Here is a 15,582-nt window from a genome sequence, read left to right on the forward strand (position 1 = left end):
AAAACAAAAAAAAACAACAACAACAAAAAGACCAACTTTTAAATTATTCAAAAAATGTTTAAATATATTAATATTTATTTAATAGATTTCCTAAATTATTTTGGGTAAAAAAATCCATTCGTACTTAAAAAGACCTTCTGCAATTATTACACTAACTGTAAAATAAAATAAAAACTGTTGGATTTATATACATTTTTTTTTTTACTGTATTACCAATTGTTTTTTTTAGTTCTTTGTCCATGTTGTTTCTGTGTTGTGGACAATTTTTCTTTGTTCCTTTTGTCTCATCCTCATCATAATTTTTCATCTCTTTAGGCGCAAATAATTTTTATCCTATTTATCTTCATCCTCACCTCTGAGATATAAAATAAAATCTGTTCTAAGATCAGAAGCAGCTTTATTCTGTTTGTGTCCACTAGGTGTCAGTGTGTCCCCTTTTCTATGGGATCTTTTACCCCAATAATGAATTTCATTCCTGGACAGAACATTTAAAACCTACTGCTTTATGTGTAATTTCTCCTTATCATACAATAGATATGATGGTGCAATAGTATTTTTTTTTTTTTATTAACGCCAGAACTCACAAAGCTTATATAGGGCTTTTTTTTCCCCCCTTTCTACTGTCACCACATATGTTGCTAAAAAATTTATTACCCAAAGTGAATTTTTCCATAATAATCTAAATTAGACTTTGATTAGATTAAAGGTTTGATTGCAGGTGAGTGAATCCAACACCTTGTATTGGAATTTATTTTCTTTTTCTGGCCAATTTAAATGGAATTTGTTCTATTTTCATGCTGATTTCTTTGAGAGGACATGATACAAATTTAATATAAATAAAATTCAGTTGAGGTCTGTGAAAAAGTAAAGCACTGGTTGGCTGCCAGGTTATGGATTAAAATATATGATTGGCTGTTGTTTGTAAGTGACATCACTGATTGGCTGAGTTTTTACCAAATGAGGCTATTATGTCTCGGATTGGCTGTTTGGTTCGGATTGGTTTGTATTGTGCTGCTCTTGGCTACTGCTGGTAAATCACTCACGGGTTGGCTGAACAGAGCTGATTTATTGGTGATTGACTCCAATGCCTTTAATTGGAATAAATTTGATCTTCTGCTTTTTTTCTGGCCAATTTGATTTGGAATGGACCTCTTTTCACACTAAAGGGCTGGTTATCCTCCCGCAGCAGTGCGTCGCAGTGAGCTTGTCGCAGGTGTTTTGATTTATGCCCAATTTTAAAGCATGGTCTGTGATATGTTATTCCACGCCACAACGCAAGAGGGACAATCATGAACTAGCTAGGATTGTGGGTGTCCGTGTGTCAGTTTGATGAGCTTGTTCGCCGTCTACACGGCGCACAGTTCCTCCGTGAGTTTTCCCTAAAGACTGGCCGTGGCGCTGCGTGTTTTGCCTTCGGGTGCAAACCAACAAACCGTTGCATAGTGCTACAAACTAGCATCCTGTACAGTGTCTGGGATAATGCCCAGGAGTTGTAGATGCCACTACAGCCAGTTTCTGCCATTAGGTACCGGGACATACGTATAGTGTAGAGCTGATGTAGAATTGACCAATCATAGGCCTCCTTTCTCTCCTTCCTGCGACTCTATCTAAGGCACTGTCTGCGGCGGTCACCTACAGTGTTGGGGAGGTGCAACAGAGTGTCTGCGACGGGGGGGTGAGGGTGCATATCTGCGTTAACTGTGACACACACAGACGACCTGGTATCTGAGCATAAGCCAGGCTTAAATGCCTTGAGATGGCAAGGCACTTAGTATGAAAAGAGGTCACAGAGGTCTTAAGTTGAGCTGTCATGTTACAAATGTTGCACCGATGCCATTTTTTGGCCCCGGTACGATACCCTGCTGTGCAGTATTGGCCGATACCGATGCCATCTGTTTGAAACTTATGTGTGTGTGTATATGTGAAGAAATGCATGCTACTTGGATGTTATATTATTGCCATCATGGCTTTGTCAAGCTGCTGCCTACCTTTGTGAAGCAGGAAAAAGACAAATACAAAGTGAATCCAGTAGAACTTTTTATTGCCTACCTGCCTGGAATGGGTGACAATAGTTGAATAAACTTTTGGTTCTCAAAATGGTATCGGTGCCCTATTTGTCGGTACTCACCAATAACGATACCTCCATTTTAGTGCTGAATCAGGGCCCCACCTGATACTGGTATCAGTGCAACACTAGTTGCAAATTTGAAATGAATTAAATTCTAAGTAAAGCACTGCAATTGTTTGGCTGTTTCGGAGTAGAGCACCGTGAATGGCTGGTCGTTTAGAAGCGAAGCTCCATGATTGGTTTCATGCTTGTGAGTAAACACTGGTATTGGCTCTATATGGTTGTTATTGCAGAAGACTCCTCCTACCCAGATGCACCACAGAGGGCCACAGGAAATCATTCCTACCTGTGGTCATCAATCTCTATAACGCCTCCCTCAAGTGATTCAGCCAACCAAGTATCACTTTACTTGGATTTTCACTTTATTTGGATTTAGTTTTTACATATGCATAGATATACATACAGATATATATACAAAAGAGCTATATTTGTATATATTTTATCACTTTTATTCTTATTTTTTATCTTATTTTTTTTATCTTTATTATATTGTATAGTTGGATGTGTGTATATATTATATAGAACTATAACTGGAGCGTGTAACAAAAGTAATTTCCCTCTGGGATTATTAAAGTATTTCTGATTCTGATTGTTCTGCTATTGGCAACTGATAGATAAGTCAAGATCAGTGGTTGGGTGACACGAGCTGATTTATTTGCTGACTGTCGCTGGGTCAAACTCATCGGCTATTAGTGAGTTAAACCCATTCATTAATTGACTATTGATGAACAATGCCCTTTTATTCGCTTACAGTGTTTTATTTTGACAGATTACAGCACACTAAGGGACTAAACTGTTAAGCGCCACTCAGGCGTTTGGTTGCAAGGAAACAAACAAAACACTGATTTAAACAGCAATACAAGTAGTTTAATCTGACATCAACACAAACCTTATAGAGTGAATGCAGCAGCTTTAAATCAGTCGATCAATTATCAGTAAATTGATAACCACTCATACGATTAGGCACAGGAACAGAGATCAGGAAAAAGGGGAAAAGGAGCAGTTTCATCCTGAGTTTCTTTCTACACACCTACCGACTACTGTAAGGTTACTATGGTTATTATCAGTTTACTCAGGACTGACCAGACCTGGTCAGGTTAGTTTATTAAATAGTGGACTCAGCAGAGCCCAAACGTGCAAAAATATCATACAGTTTATAAGAATGATGGGATGTAAAGAGAAATGATGGACAAAGTGCGAAAAAAAAAAAAAAAACCCTGACAATGATCACAGAATCAGTTTGGGTGATAACGTCATAACAGATTAACCCTTTATAGGGCAAGTTAGCATTTTTGATCACTTGTATACCCCTTACAAATGGAGTCCCCTCTGTTCCTCAGCTAAGATGCTGATACATGGCTGTACATCTGATTTGGGCATTTGCCCAATTAGATGAGCCCTTGAATGATATATATATTACTTTCTGTAAATTAAGTTGAAAAAAAAGTTAAAAAGTAAAGTAAAGTAAAAAGTTAATAAGCCAAATAAAAAATTATATTTAGGTTTATAAACTAAAACATGTAAGTGCCAGAATCAGCATTAATAGCCTTGTGGACCATCCTGATCTCGCGAGCTTTCAAGGTTTCACTCGCAGATAAGTCTGGAGACTCTCCGTTAAAGAAAATTTGGAGCCGTTCACCAAACGAACGTCCAATCAGCGTTGGCTTTGAGGCGGGTTGAGGTGTGACGCAACGAGAAGCGCGACAGTTCAGTCTAAAAACATGGCGGCTTCAGCCGATGAAACTAGCGTTAGCGTGGCTATCGAGCAAGTTTTATCGGAATTACAGAGTATTTCTTCACTGAAAGAAGAGCAAAACACTGCTCTGGAGGCTTTTCTCAGAGGAAAAGATGTTTTTGCTCTTCTCCCGACTGGTTTCAGCAAGAGTTTGGTCTATCAATAGTACGTCATATGCTTCGTTGATCTGATTGGTTTATCAGATCTGATTGGTTGATCTGATTGGTTTATCAGATGGATATGCGGAGCAAATCCATCTGGCGGAGTCAGGTTACAGCATTAATGCCTCTAAGGTGAAAAAATTGTGTTTTAATTTAATTTTTTTTATTTAATTAATTTAATTTGTGTTATCACATTGACATTAATTTCTGCCATCAAAATATCCATCTTTTTTATTTTTACAAAATATATAATGAGGTCTTGTCCTGGATTCCAATAACACTATTGGCTTGAAATTTGGATATTCAACGTATTTTACTGAGTGCCCTAGAAAGGGTTAATGAAACTGATAATAATGAGAAAACTGTCATCTTACCTCAGTAGTCTTAATGTAATCAGCAATAATAATGTCACTTACTCTAATAAGAGAACAAATTACACATAAAATGCTGATTAATGTGCAACAATCTAAACTGAAACAAATGGACAAAATCAAGAGAATGATAAAGTGGTTACACTGTAATAATACTGTAACAAATACAGTAATAACAGAAATGTGTTAGTTAAGTAACACTGTATGTTTTATCACATTCCACAGCATAGAACAGGGTGTGATGATGGATTAATGGCACCAAAATAAAAGTCTTCACATTTGATTTTTAGTTTATTCCTGGGATCTAATTCACAGGAAACTGGGAGTGACGTCACATCCTGCAGGCCCTCATGGACCAATAACAACGCAACAACAAGTAGACAGGAAACCTGAGACAGGATCTGAATGTAGTTTGACTGCAGAAAATATTTAGGTTATTAAATTGCGACTTTTGAAACTGTTACTGTGGCAGTCAAAGTTTGAAAAACGCTGCATAAATACGTGATTTCACAATAAATTCAAAAGGCCCTGCAAGCTCATCCATTATACTAGCAAACACCAAAATTAAGACCAATATCCAAACACATAAAACACATTCAAAAGAAAAAATACTGCAAGTAGAAAAAAAAGAAGCAAAAAGTCGATGATTATCTTCCCCTGGTGGTCTGGAGTTTTCCCATCGGGCGGTTAGCAGCTTTTCTCAAGTTGTGGTTGTTTTAACTGTTTGCAGCAGTTCTCCTTTGCTAGTGAGTTTTTGAGTTAGCATCCAGGGGGGACCATTAGGCAAAACCATTAGGCCTTGGGGGCCCCATAAAACTCCTTTTACATGTATGGTTAATACAACTATTCCTTATACACATGAATTGTTTTTGATAAAAATCCTTTTGCTAAAATGCCATCAGATCGCTCATAATATTAGGTGTGTCTCACCCCCCTGTTTCAGTGTCCACCATATTGGATCAGTCCATTTGCTGCACATGTTCAGAAAGGTCCAAACAGACAGCAGCAAACCATTTGAAAACTTAGAGCTTCTGTCGCTATATTTAGCGACTTTTCAGACCCCTCTAGCACTTTGATTTCAAAGCAACAAGAGCCAAATCTAGCGACTTTTTTCTGCTACTGGAGACCTTGGAGACAACATCTAAAAGCAGCGAACTCTGCTCTCCAGAGCGAGTAGATTGGTAACCCCGCCTCCTGCTCTCCTCTATCTTGTCTGCTGTCATGATTCATGCAGCTATTATTTCATCCAAATGAAAAATGGAGAACAGATAAGCAGATCATGGCTTGTCTACAGTGAAAAGAAGGACTGGGTTATTTACTTTGGCCTTTTTGGAAACACAGGAAGGAGCAATCAGCTAAGTGAGCTTAGTGTTTGGGAAAAAATTCCTTTTGAGACGGCATGAAAAGTCAGCTGACTACAAAACATAGAGAGGAAAACAACAATAAAAGGGACAAGAAGAGAGGGAAAAAACCTAGAACAAATAATGGATGTCTATTCTAAAAAAAATTCTGTATCTGCATAATGAATCTTCTTTATGTTGTCTTCTCAATTCAGAAGGCCCCCTGCCTGTCTTTGCCTAGGGCCCCAAATTTGCTAAATCCGCCCCTGTTTGTATCATTTATGTATTTGCAGCAGTTTTGAGTTGCAACACTTTTACATTTTGCTGCTCTCTGTATTCTGTGATTTTTTCTTAACTTGCTGTTGTTGTTGCTACTTGCTGTATTTTCATTCGCCTGCGTTTCGGTGTTTGTTTGTTGGTTTCATTTCCGAGTTTACATGACCTTTTGAATTTGCAGTGCAACACGTATTTACACATTGCTAGCATCCCTCAGCCACTGTATGTTCCTTATCTATTTACAGGTTAATTATTCAGAATACATTCTCAGGATTTAATCTCTGACCTGTTCCATGTTTCTGTAAATCAGGCTCTGACACATGTTTGTTCCTCAAACTCGGCCTTCTTCTCAGCTGCAGCCCATTTGATGTGTTCAACATTGTGTTAGAACCTGCTAGAACCTTTAAGGGAGGTTTGTGCTTTGATTCTGCAGAAACAGAACCAGGGTTAGTCTTCAGAATTCACAGCAACATAAAGAGAAGAACCAGACTTTAAATGTTCAGCAGCGCCCCCTGCTGGCAGGCAGGGAAAGAAAGCTGGTGATCAGAAGTTTAAGCACAGACATAACCAATCCACAGACCCATATCAACAGCATGAACATAGCTGCCTGGTGCGTCATTGGACCCATTAAGAGCAGCTGATTCGTCGAGTCCACCGAGTGGAGATGCAGCAAACAGCCTCTTGATTGACAGACCCTTTGATCACCTTAATAAACGTGTCCTGTACTGATTGGCTGCTCTGATCCAGTTCAAGTGTAGAGTTCTGATTGGTTGGGGTGGTCCTAATAAAGGCTGCGATTGGACGATCAGAGGTTGGAGGACTGTTTGATGCTGTGGAAGGATACTCTGCTGGGAGACGTAGGGATCGATGTGGCACGGACCGTCCTGCTGCGGATGGAGTGACGATCGTGCCAACGCATCCAGCGCTTCTTCACTGTGGAGCGCACCTGGATGCAGATGGAGAAGGGCTGGTGAGGTGAATCACAGTACCAGGCTCAGAACCAGCAAATACTGACTGCAGATTCTGAGGAACTCCAGAAAAAAAACTCTCATTCATTGGAATTTAAAGAAGTCCGGTCACATTTAGAATACAAACTTCTGAAAGTACTTTAAGTGTATGACATTATTAAATACTTTTCAATAAATGATAAGTGTTTTTAATTAAGATTAATTTAATTTGAAAGTGCTTTACTGGAGACATCCATATTTTTCAAAGAACACTACTGCCACCTAGAGGTTTGTGACGTCACGGTGCGGTATCGGCTGTTGAGCAAGTCCCAGTGCTGTATCTGTGTTTGTTACACCGCGCTATTATCCATGATATTGACAACCAGTGCGCTATGCAAAGCAGACTTGTAACGGATTAATTGGTAACATGTTTTTTCTCTGGCCAGAAGTTCGATGGCAAATCCTCCCTCTTCAAGTTGGCGATCCAACGATGAACCCGTCCGTGGAGGATCAGGAATCAGAAAGGTGGAATAACTCTTTTTCTTTCTTTTCTTACTTTTACACGATGTATTTCAACATCCAACTGCCATGCACGTGGGCATTGTCAGCAGTGTTGGGCACGTTACTTTGAAAAAGTAATTAGTTATAGTTACTAGTTACTTCTCCCAAAAAGTAACTGAGTTAGTAACTGAGTTACTCCACAATAAAAGTAACTAGTTAGTAGTAAAAGTAAGTATTGCGTTACTTTTGCGAGTGTATGAAATTAATAACTGGGGATGTCTAATTCTGAAATCCTGTGTTTGGGTTGTTATAGATACTGCAACATGTAGCTATATCTATCTATCTATCTATTTATTCCATCCATCCATCCATCCATCCATCCATCCATCCATCCATCCATCCATCAATTTTTCCATCCATCCATCCATCCATCCATCCATCCATCCATCCATCCATCCATCCATCCATCCATCCATCCATCCATCCATCCATCCATCCATCCATCCATCCATCCAAAAATGGCCGCTCCCAGACTCAGTGATCGCAATGAAAATTGTTTTTATTTTTTTACATTAAGTTAATTAAATCACCGCAAACGTATTTGTTTGAGGTATAATTAATGATCCACTGGTTATTCCTTGCTGACTGGAGTTTTCTTTTAAATCATGTCTAATCATGTTTAACTCCTCTCTGATGAGGCTAATGGAAAGGAAAAATCCTCCCAACCGGCCATATTCTAGATTTTAATAGAGAACCTTGTTTTTTGTTTGCTTTCATGTTTTATGATCAGATTTATGTCCTTGTTTGGTTTTGCTCTGAGGAACCTGTTCTGCAGTTTCACAGTCGTCTTAAATTACCTCACTGTTGAGGAAGCAGTAGAAAACCGAGACGAAGAAACCCTGCAGAGAGAGACAGAAGGATGATGTCAGCTTTAGCATGAAGATGAACAGTCTATTGTTTGTAGGGTATGATTTACAGAACCTAACCCTCCTCTGACAGGAAACTATCAGACTTAATGTCTCTGAACAAAGTGGATGAAGGAGGTTGACACGTAATGACTCTGAGATCATCCTAATCAATCTGGATTCCTCAGGAAGCAATGTCTACCTCTGACACTCATCATTAACAACGACTTAATGTCTGAATGATAGTATGCCTTAACCCTGACCTAAACCGTTTCTTCAGTTCTCCACAACACTGGCACCACAGTCCCTCTGATCCATTCTCTTTACATGTGGTTGGAGAGAATCCAGATGTTGTCACATCTGTTGATCATGACCCAAACAAGGTATGAAGACAGAGAGGAGTGGTTGTTTGCCCCGGGTGAATGCTTGGCTGCAGGATCAGAGTCTCTGAGGAACTTCAGCAAACCTGGAAAGACTCCAGGATGGAGTTAAAGTAGATGAAGACAATCTGTGCCACTTCGTCTTCTCCTCCTGGATTCACAAAGAACAGCATGTAAGTGATTCCCAGCAGCGGCAGCAGCACCAGCGTAGCCTTCACCGCCTTCCTACAGGACACAGACAGAGCCACTTCATTCACTGAAAGACTTCACTTTCACTGGAAATACTTTGGTTTTATTCCAAATATTTTCACTAGACTCAACGTATATATTGTAGTTTGAAAATATTCTGGTCTCAGAAAAAAATATTTTGATCCCACTGAAAATGAGAGGCTTAAAACTTTGGTTAAGAAGCTCAGGTTATCCTGAGCTATCTCGATAGCTATGCTGCTATAGGTTTAGACTTCTGGAGGACATAGTGATCCCTTTTTCATCATTCTGCTTCATTCCATCTCTATTATCCTACTATGCAGAATCTGCCATTGACACATTTGTTTATAGATGTTGGAAATCTGCCTGTTTTCCAGTGTAGTCCTGTTTCTCTGACTGTGACTAACTGGATGTGCTCTCTTCATCCTCTGACATGGGAGCTGGCTAAGAGCTCGTCTTTAGAGTTACCTTTTGCATCTCTGCTTCTTTTTCTATGTTTGCTTCTGTCTCCTTGAACCCCAGTCGGCCTCAGCAGATGGCCGCTCACACTGAGCCTGGTTCTGCTGGAGATTTCTCCCTGTTAAAAGGGGAGTTTTTCCTCTCCACTGTCGCTACAAGCATTCTTAGTGCGAGGGATTGCCTTTAAGTCAATGAGTCGATACATTTAGCTGGTTTTCTTTAGATAGAAAACTTTATATCAATCTAGATGATCTGGTGAAGTGTAAAGTGCCTTGAGATGACGTGTTGTGAATTGGCGCTATAGAGTTTTGTGAATTTAAGCCCATTGCAGCTGTTTAAAGCACATTTTATGAAGGTTTGTTCATACCTGTACTGGATGGTCTCCGAAGTGGTCGACGCCCTCAGTTTGGTCATCAGAATCCGAACGATGTTGAACAGGAAAACAAAGTTTATCTGGAAAGAAACCGGGTAAATGTGAGCTTGAATTTATCTATCTTTGGTTTTTGTGGAACTTGGCCCGGAGGCTGCAGGCAACTCTAGTAGGAATGAAAATGGACTGGAGTCGATTAAGGTGGACTGGCTACGATGAAAGCGGATCTGCTTGGGTTGGCTGAGTTTAAAGGACTAATCACCTGGAAATCTGACATTTTCATATTAAAAGGCGTGTGTTTGTTTTAGGCCTCAGTTAGAACCTGCGGGAAATTATGTTTTTTTTTTCCCAAGTAGACTCCTTGTTCAAACCAAAATACCCCACAAGTGCACTCTTCACATAGCGTGACTTTGGCCTTTCTCCTGTATTAACATCAATCCTGAAAAGCTGCTAATATTAGCCCGCTTTGCTATCATCGCTCCACCAAAAAGGGGGATTCCAACAATCATAGACTGACCTACAGACATTTGGTAATGTTATCTGATTGTGTAACATTTTACCTATTGTGTAAGAGATCTGGAAACAATAGTAAATGAACTATGGATAACTGTTAATATTTCAATGCATACACACAAGTCAAATTCTTGTGCATACTTTGTAAGAATAAAAAAGGGGGATGAAAAGGGGTCTGTATTACCTCTAGTTACATTTTTTTTGTCTTGCAAAGTTTTAAACATAAATCTAACACAATCTCAGGACGATGTATGATTAAAATATTAGGTTATGACTCCTTTAAGGTAAACTTTTAAGCTTAAAGGTAAAAAGTTTGTATTGCAGGCTGGATGGATTTAAGGTGGACTGGCATAGTTCTTACCAGCAAGACCAGGATCATAGGACCTTGGTAGATGTAGTCTGTATAAACACCTGCCTTCTTCCCAAACCAGCACCTGGAATTTAAATAACATGAACCAATGAGATGAAAAGGTATGATCTTAAAGTATGTTACATAATGACATGAGGTAATCTTGTCTGTTTGTTTTTTTTTGTTTTGTTTTTGTATTGGCCTGTACGGATGTTGTTAAGCATCTCCTTCATTAAAAAGAAACCCATGCTGACACTATGGGTGCATTAACACCAAACTCACCCGCAGTAATTTCTGCATAGTAGTACAGGTAGCTTGATTTAAAAAAAGTTAAAAAACAATCCACTGGACTTTGTTTCTAAGTTTGAAGATGTTTTGCTTCCCATCCACAAAGGTTTTCCAATTCAAAATGTCAGGAATAGCGTTGAGTTCGAGGCTTTATACAGTAGCCCAACAAAGCCTTGTTTTGGCTTAGAAAACATGAAATTGAAACGGACGAACAGGTCCACCCCTTTGCAGTGGGGGTTATTTGGATTCTTTTGTTAGCCTGCAATGCCCAATACTTGTCTATGTCTCTGAAAGGGGGTCGTTAAAGGGAATTGTTGGCCTGGCTAGATAGGCCAGGTCTTCTGTTCCCCTGTAAGGGGGTGGGGGTTGCGTTGATAGCGGGAAGGGATCAACTCAATTGCTGCATTGTAGGTTTTTGAGTCCACCCCCTCTGTTGAAGGTTGGTTTTTCTTTCTTAACATAGATGGCTTCCTTTACGCGCCTCTCAAACCACCTATTTTCTTTATCCAAAATGGGAACATTCTAAGCCTCAAAAGAATCTCCCGAGGAGGTCGTTCTTCTGTGGTGGGCCATGTGTCTTTGGAGAGGTTGTTTGGTTTGTCCAATATAAAGATCAGAGCATTCCTCACTGCATTGAACTGCATACACTACTTCACTCATATTTGGACTGGGGCTACTGTATAAAACCTCAAACTCAATGCTATTCCTGACATTTTGAATTGAAAAAGATTCCTGGATGGGAAACAAAATGTCTTCAAACTTGGAAACAAAGTCCAGTGGATTGTTTTTTAACTTATGAGGAATGACTATGACCTGGATGATTGAGAATCTTCATCAGTATATGGTCAAATAGGGGGACATTTAGTTTCTCTTCGGGTCCATATGATTCTCCAGAGATGGACCGAGTTTAGAGAGTGCCATAACCAACTCCAAGATGATGGTCTGCTTTGGCAGTATTTCCTTGTATTTAGCCAGGCAGAGAGCACCAGTTCTGGGAGAGGCAGCGGCTGGCTTATTTGAGGGAGAATCTAATGTAAAGTTTAAGAAAGCTGCATTCCTGTCCTGCATTTTGACACTGTGACCCTAATGCCAGAAACCACTACTGAGCACACAGCAAAAAAACTCTAGATGGCTTTATTAAGTCCTAAATTCATCTCCGTCTGACAAGGAAATGTTTGCTTGTCATCTCTAACATATAAAACCCAAACTATGTCAAGTGACTGCAGACTGGTACAGGTGTGGTTGATCGCCTGGAGCAGAGGACTGAGGATCAAAACACTTCCTGCGTGACTCACTTCTCATTGTCGTAGTACAGTTTCCCAAAAGCCCATGCCACGATGATGGGAAATGGAATACCTGGAAGCAGAGAGATGGGTGGACAGGTGAGCCATGGACGCACACAGGTGGACAGACAAATAAATGGTCAGACAGATGGACAAATAGCTTTTTAATCTAACAGGTGAAGACACGGACAGTCAGACTGAAGAATAGACAGTCTGGTGGAAAGGGAAGTGAGACAGGCAGGGGGAGACAGACAGACGGATAGACAGACCAACCGATAACCGACCCCAGCCAATGCAGATGAACATCCACTTTCTGAGTTTATCGGTGGAGTAGGTAAGGACCACGGCGGTGTGCAGGTAGCATCCTTCACCAAACATCCAGAAGAAGTTTGTCACATGAAAGTAGTTATAGGCTGCAGTCACCAACCTGCACCACACCTGAGGAGGAGGATGATGAAGAGATGTCAGCTTATTGGGATTATTTTAAATTCTCTTTTAGTCTAATTCAACATGATGTTCTACATCAATGGACATTTTGCTCCATTTGAAGCCGAGACATGTGAGCCACACACTGAGCATGCTCCTGAGATGTCTAAGAAACCCCACAGACTCTACCATTCAACTTAAGAGCCTTTTTTCTGCCTAATTGACTCTTGGGAAAGACTTAATAATATGTTTCCCGGACTCTAAGCTCAATTTAGTAGATATCAGTGGCTTATAGCAAGGTGCGGCTTACATATGTAAGTTTCAAGTTTTCACTAAAAATGTAATGGCCGTGGCTTATAGTGAGGTGCGCTCTATAGTCCGAAAAATATAGTATAGACATAAGAACCAGATCAGGGTTTCTAAACGTTGCTGGAGGTAAATTACCATTAACCTGGACTACTTTAAGGTACATGCTGGTGAGAAACAAAAAAAAGAAACGGAACCAGTGAATGACTCATGCTACATTTAGACCGCACGCGATAGGGGCCGCAGAAGCAGCTGGTTTACATGCAAAGTCTTTGGTTGACTCGCATCAAAAGGTCCTGCAGTGCATTTTGAGCAGCCGGAGCAGTGCATCTTGACGCTTTAAAGCAACGCCTTATAAGCTTCTGACCATTTAAGGCATGGGATGCCTTAAATGGTCTATGTTTGATTTTATTATTCTGGTGCCTCAGTTTGGATTACGTACATGAAAAACGCCTTCCAGCCACCACGAACATTAACAGAAAACCCCGAAGAAGCGACCAGGCCAGAGGCTGCTGTTGAACGGGATTTCCAGGGACAGAGCACCATCGTACAACCGCTCATACTGCCTGTGTACAGGGGTCTGAACAGCCCCGACAGCGAAATAATAATTGAGGGCAGGATTGTAATCTTGATAAACTGACAGAAGCACAGGTGAAGTTTTCAGACTCTCTCGCTTAAAACATATTAAAACTACTTTTTACTAGTGTTGCGCCGATGCCATTTTTTGGCTGTGCAGTATCGGCCGATACCGATACCATAATAATGTCAAATAATTGCCATCATGGCTTTGTCAAGCTGCTGCCTACCTTTGTGAAGCAGGAAAAAATCTAATACAAAGTGAATCCAGTAGAACTTTTTATTGCCTACCAGGAGTGGGTGACAATAGTTGAATAAACTTATGGCTCTCAAAATGGTATCTGTGCCCTATTTGTTGGTACTCGCCGATACCGATACCACCATTTTAGGGCAGTATCGGGGCCCCGTCCGATACTGGTATCGGTATCGGTGCAACACTACTTTTTACACACTTATAACAGTAAATATAGCAAAGCCGCTCTCTTCACCATTGAACACAAGCGCAGCAGGAGTATAGGATACATCTGAACACACTTTACTGGACGCGGTTCAGGATTGTCAAAGATAGTCTTGAGGCGAGTCGGACCTTAATGTGGACAGGCATAAAAAATGAAGCAGCAGAAGCTTTTTTGCTGCTTCCAGCGCTTACGTTCTGAACATAGCATTAGGCAGACAATAATTGCAAAAGGAACATGTTGCAAAGGGGCTCAGATTGCAGGGTTATGCTGTATGGGGAGGAGGATGAGATCACCTTGTTGCTCTCTGTTACCGAGGGATTCATAGTTAGCTGTACGATAAACCAGGTGGCGTTCCTCAGGATGAAGGCTGAGATCAGATTCCAGTGGATGATGTTCCTCAGACAGCGGATGCTCCTGGAACAAACGCATACATTCATTCATTAAGGTTTATGGACAGTGCTCTGAAGGATCACCGCGGATTTAAAGCTTTAGGTCTGGACTTGGACTGCTCTAACACGTGGAATAATTTGTCTCCAAGCCGTTTTGTTGTTTATTTTTTTGGGATCATTGTTCTGTTGAACCAGTTTTTTTGATGGAGAGAAAATAGATTCAATATATTTTTGTGTATTTGTAAGCTGTGTAAACATGTTGAAGTATAGTTCTGGATGATTTGTATGTTTAAAATGATGACTGTAAAATAACTTTCTGTGAGAACATTTAGCTATTTTTCAAATGTGTGATCTAATGCACACAATGATATATTAGATTATGAGATTTCAATTCAAAATGAAATTGAAACCAAATCACATTTACTCCTACTTACACAAATAATTCAATATGCAGGACTTCACTGATACACAAGGACAAAACTGCAGTTACAAACAGATAATTTTGTAAGTGTAAACTATTTTGTAGGCTAATTTCATGCTTCCAGATGCCTCATAGATGTGTGCGCACATGGGATTATTTAATCGCTGTGGAAAGCTGTGTCATTTGAATTTTATTCAGAGTTTAGTGTTAATTGCCCTCCAATTAACACTAAACTCAGAAACTTGTGCCATCAGAAAATTAATTTGAAATGCCAAGAGTGAACCTGTATTTGAGAACATTTTGAATTGTTTTGAAAGAGTTTTACTCAAAATAAAAATCACAGAATTTGAAGCCCAACCCCTCATACTCATTGTTTCTTGCTTCATCCGGGACCAGAGGAAGCAGTCTCGGAAGAGACTACCGGGATTCCCTCTCCACAGCCACCTTCTCCAGCTATGCAAGGGGGAGCCCGAGGCTCTTTTAGGAAAGCCGAGAGACATAGTCTTTCCAGTGTGTCCTGGGTTGTCCCCCAGTGGGATATGCCTGGAAAACCACCAGAGGGAGGCACAAGGGGGCATCCGAAAATGTGGAGGAGAACGTGCTCTACTTCGACCCCCTCCCAAGTAACTGAGCTCCTCACTTCCAAGGGAAAGCCACTTGTATACAGGATCTCATTCTTTTGGTCATGATCCAGATGTCATGATCACAGGTGAGGGTTGGAATCTAGACTGATCGATAAATTGAGAGCTTTGCCTTTTTTGCTCAGCCCTCTCTTCACCACTACAGACCGGTG

General features: G+C 40.3%; 1 protein-coding gene across 1 annotated transcript in view; it reads right to left on the minus strand.

Moving 5' to 3' along the window:
• Positions 1-6,135: 6,135 nt before the first annotated feature.
• The window catches only part of crhr1 (corticotropin releasing hormone receptor 1), an 80,788-nt gene continuing 71,341 nt past the window's right edge, over positions 6,136-15,582 (minus strand). Inside the window, exons 7-14 of the mRNA XM_038282252.1 lie at positions 14,273-14,393; positions 12,498-12,651; positions 12,226-12,286; positions 10,655-10,727; positions 9,778-9,863; positions 8,831-8,969; positions 8,317-8,358; positions 6,136-6,957 (exon numbers count right to left, since the gene is read on the minus strand). Of these exons, the coding sequence (XP_038138180.1) occupies positions 6,817-6,957; positions 8,317-8,358; positions 8,831-8,969; positions 9,778-9,863; positions 10,655-10,727; positions 12,226-12,286; positions 12,498-12,651; positions 14,273-14,393 (817 nt within the window). The 3' untranslated portion in view covers positions 6,136-6,816. The remainder of the gene's footprint in view (positions 6,958-8,316; positions 8,359-8,830; positions 8,970-9,777; positions 9,864-10,654; positions 10,728-12,225; positions 12,287-12,497; positions 12,652-14,272; positions 14,394-15,582) is intronic.

Source organism: Cyprinodon tularosa, unplaced genomic scaffold (genome assembly GCF_016077235.1).
Source record: "Cyprinodon tularosa strain WSP-4 unplaced genomic scaffold, ASM1607723v1 ctg104, whole genome shotgun sequence".
Taxonomy (NCBI): Eukaryota; Metazoa; Chordata; class Actinopteri; order Cyprinodontiformes; family Cyprinodontidae; genus Cyprinodon; species Cyprinodon tularosa.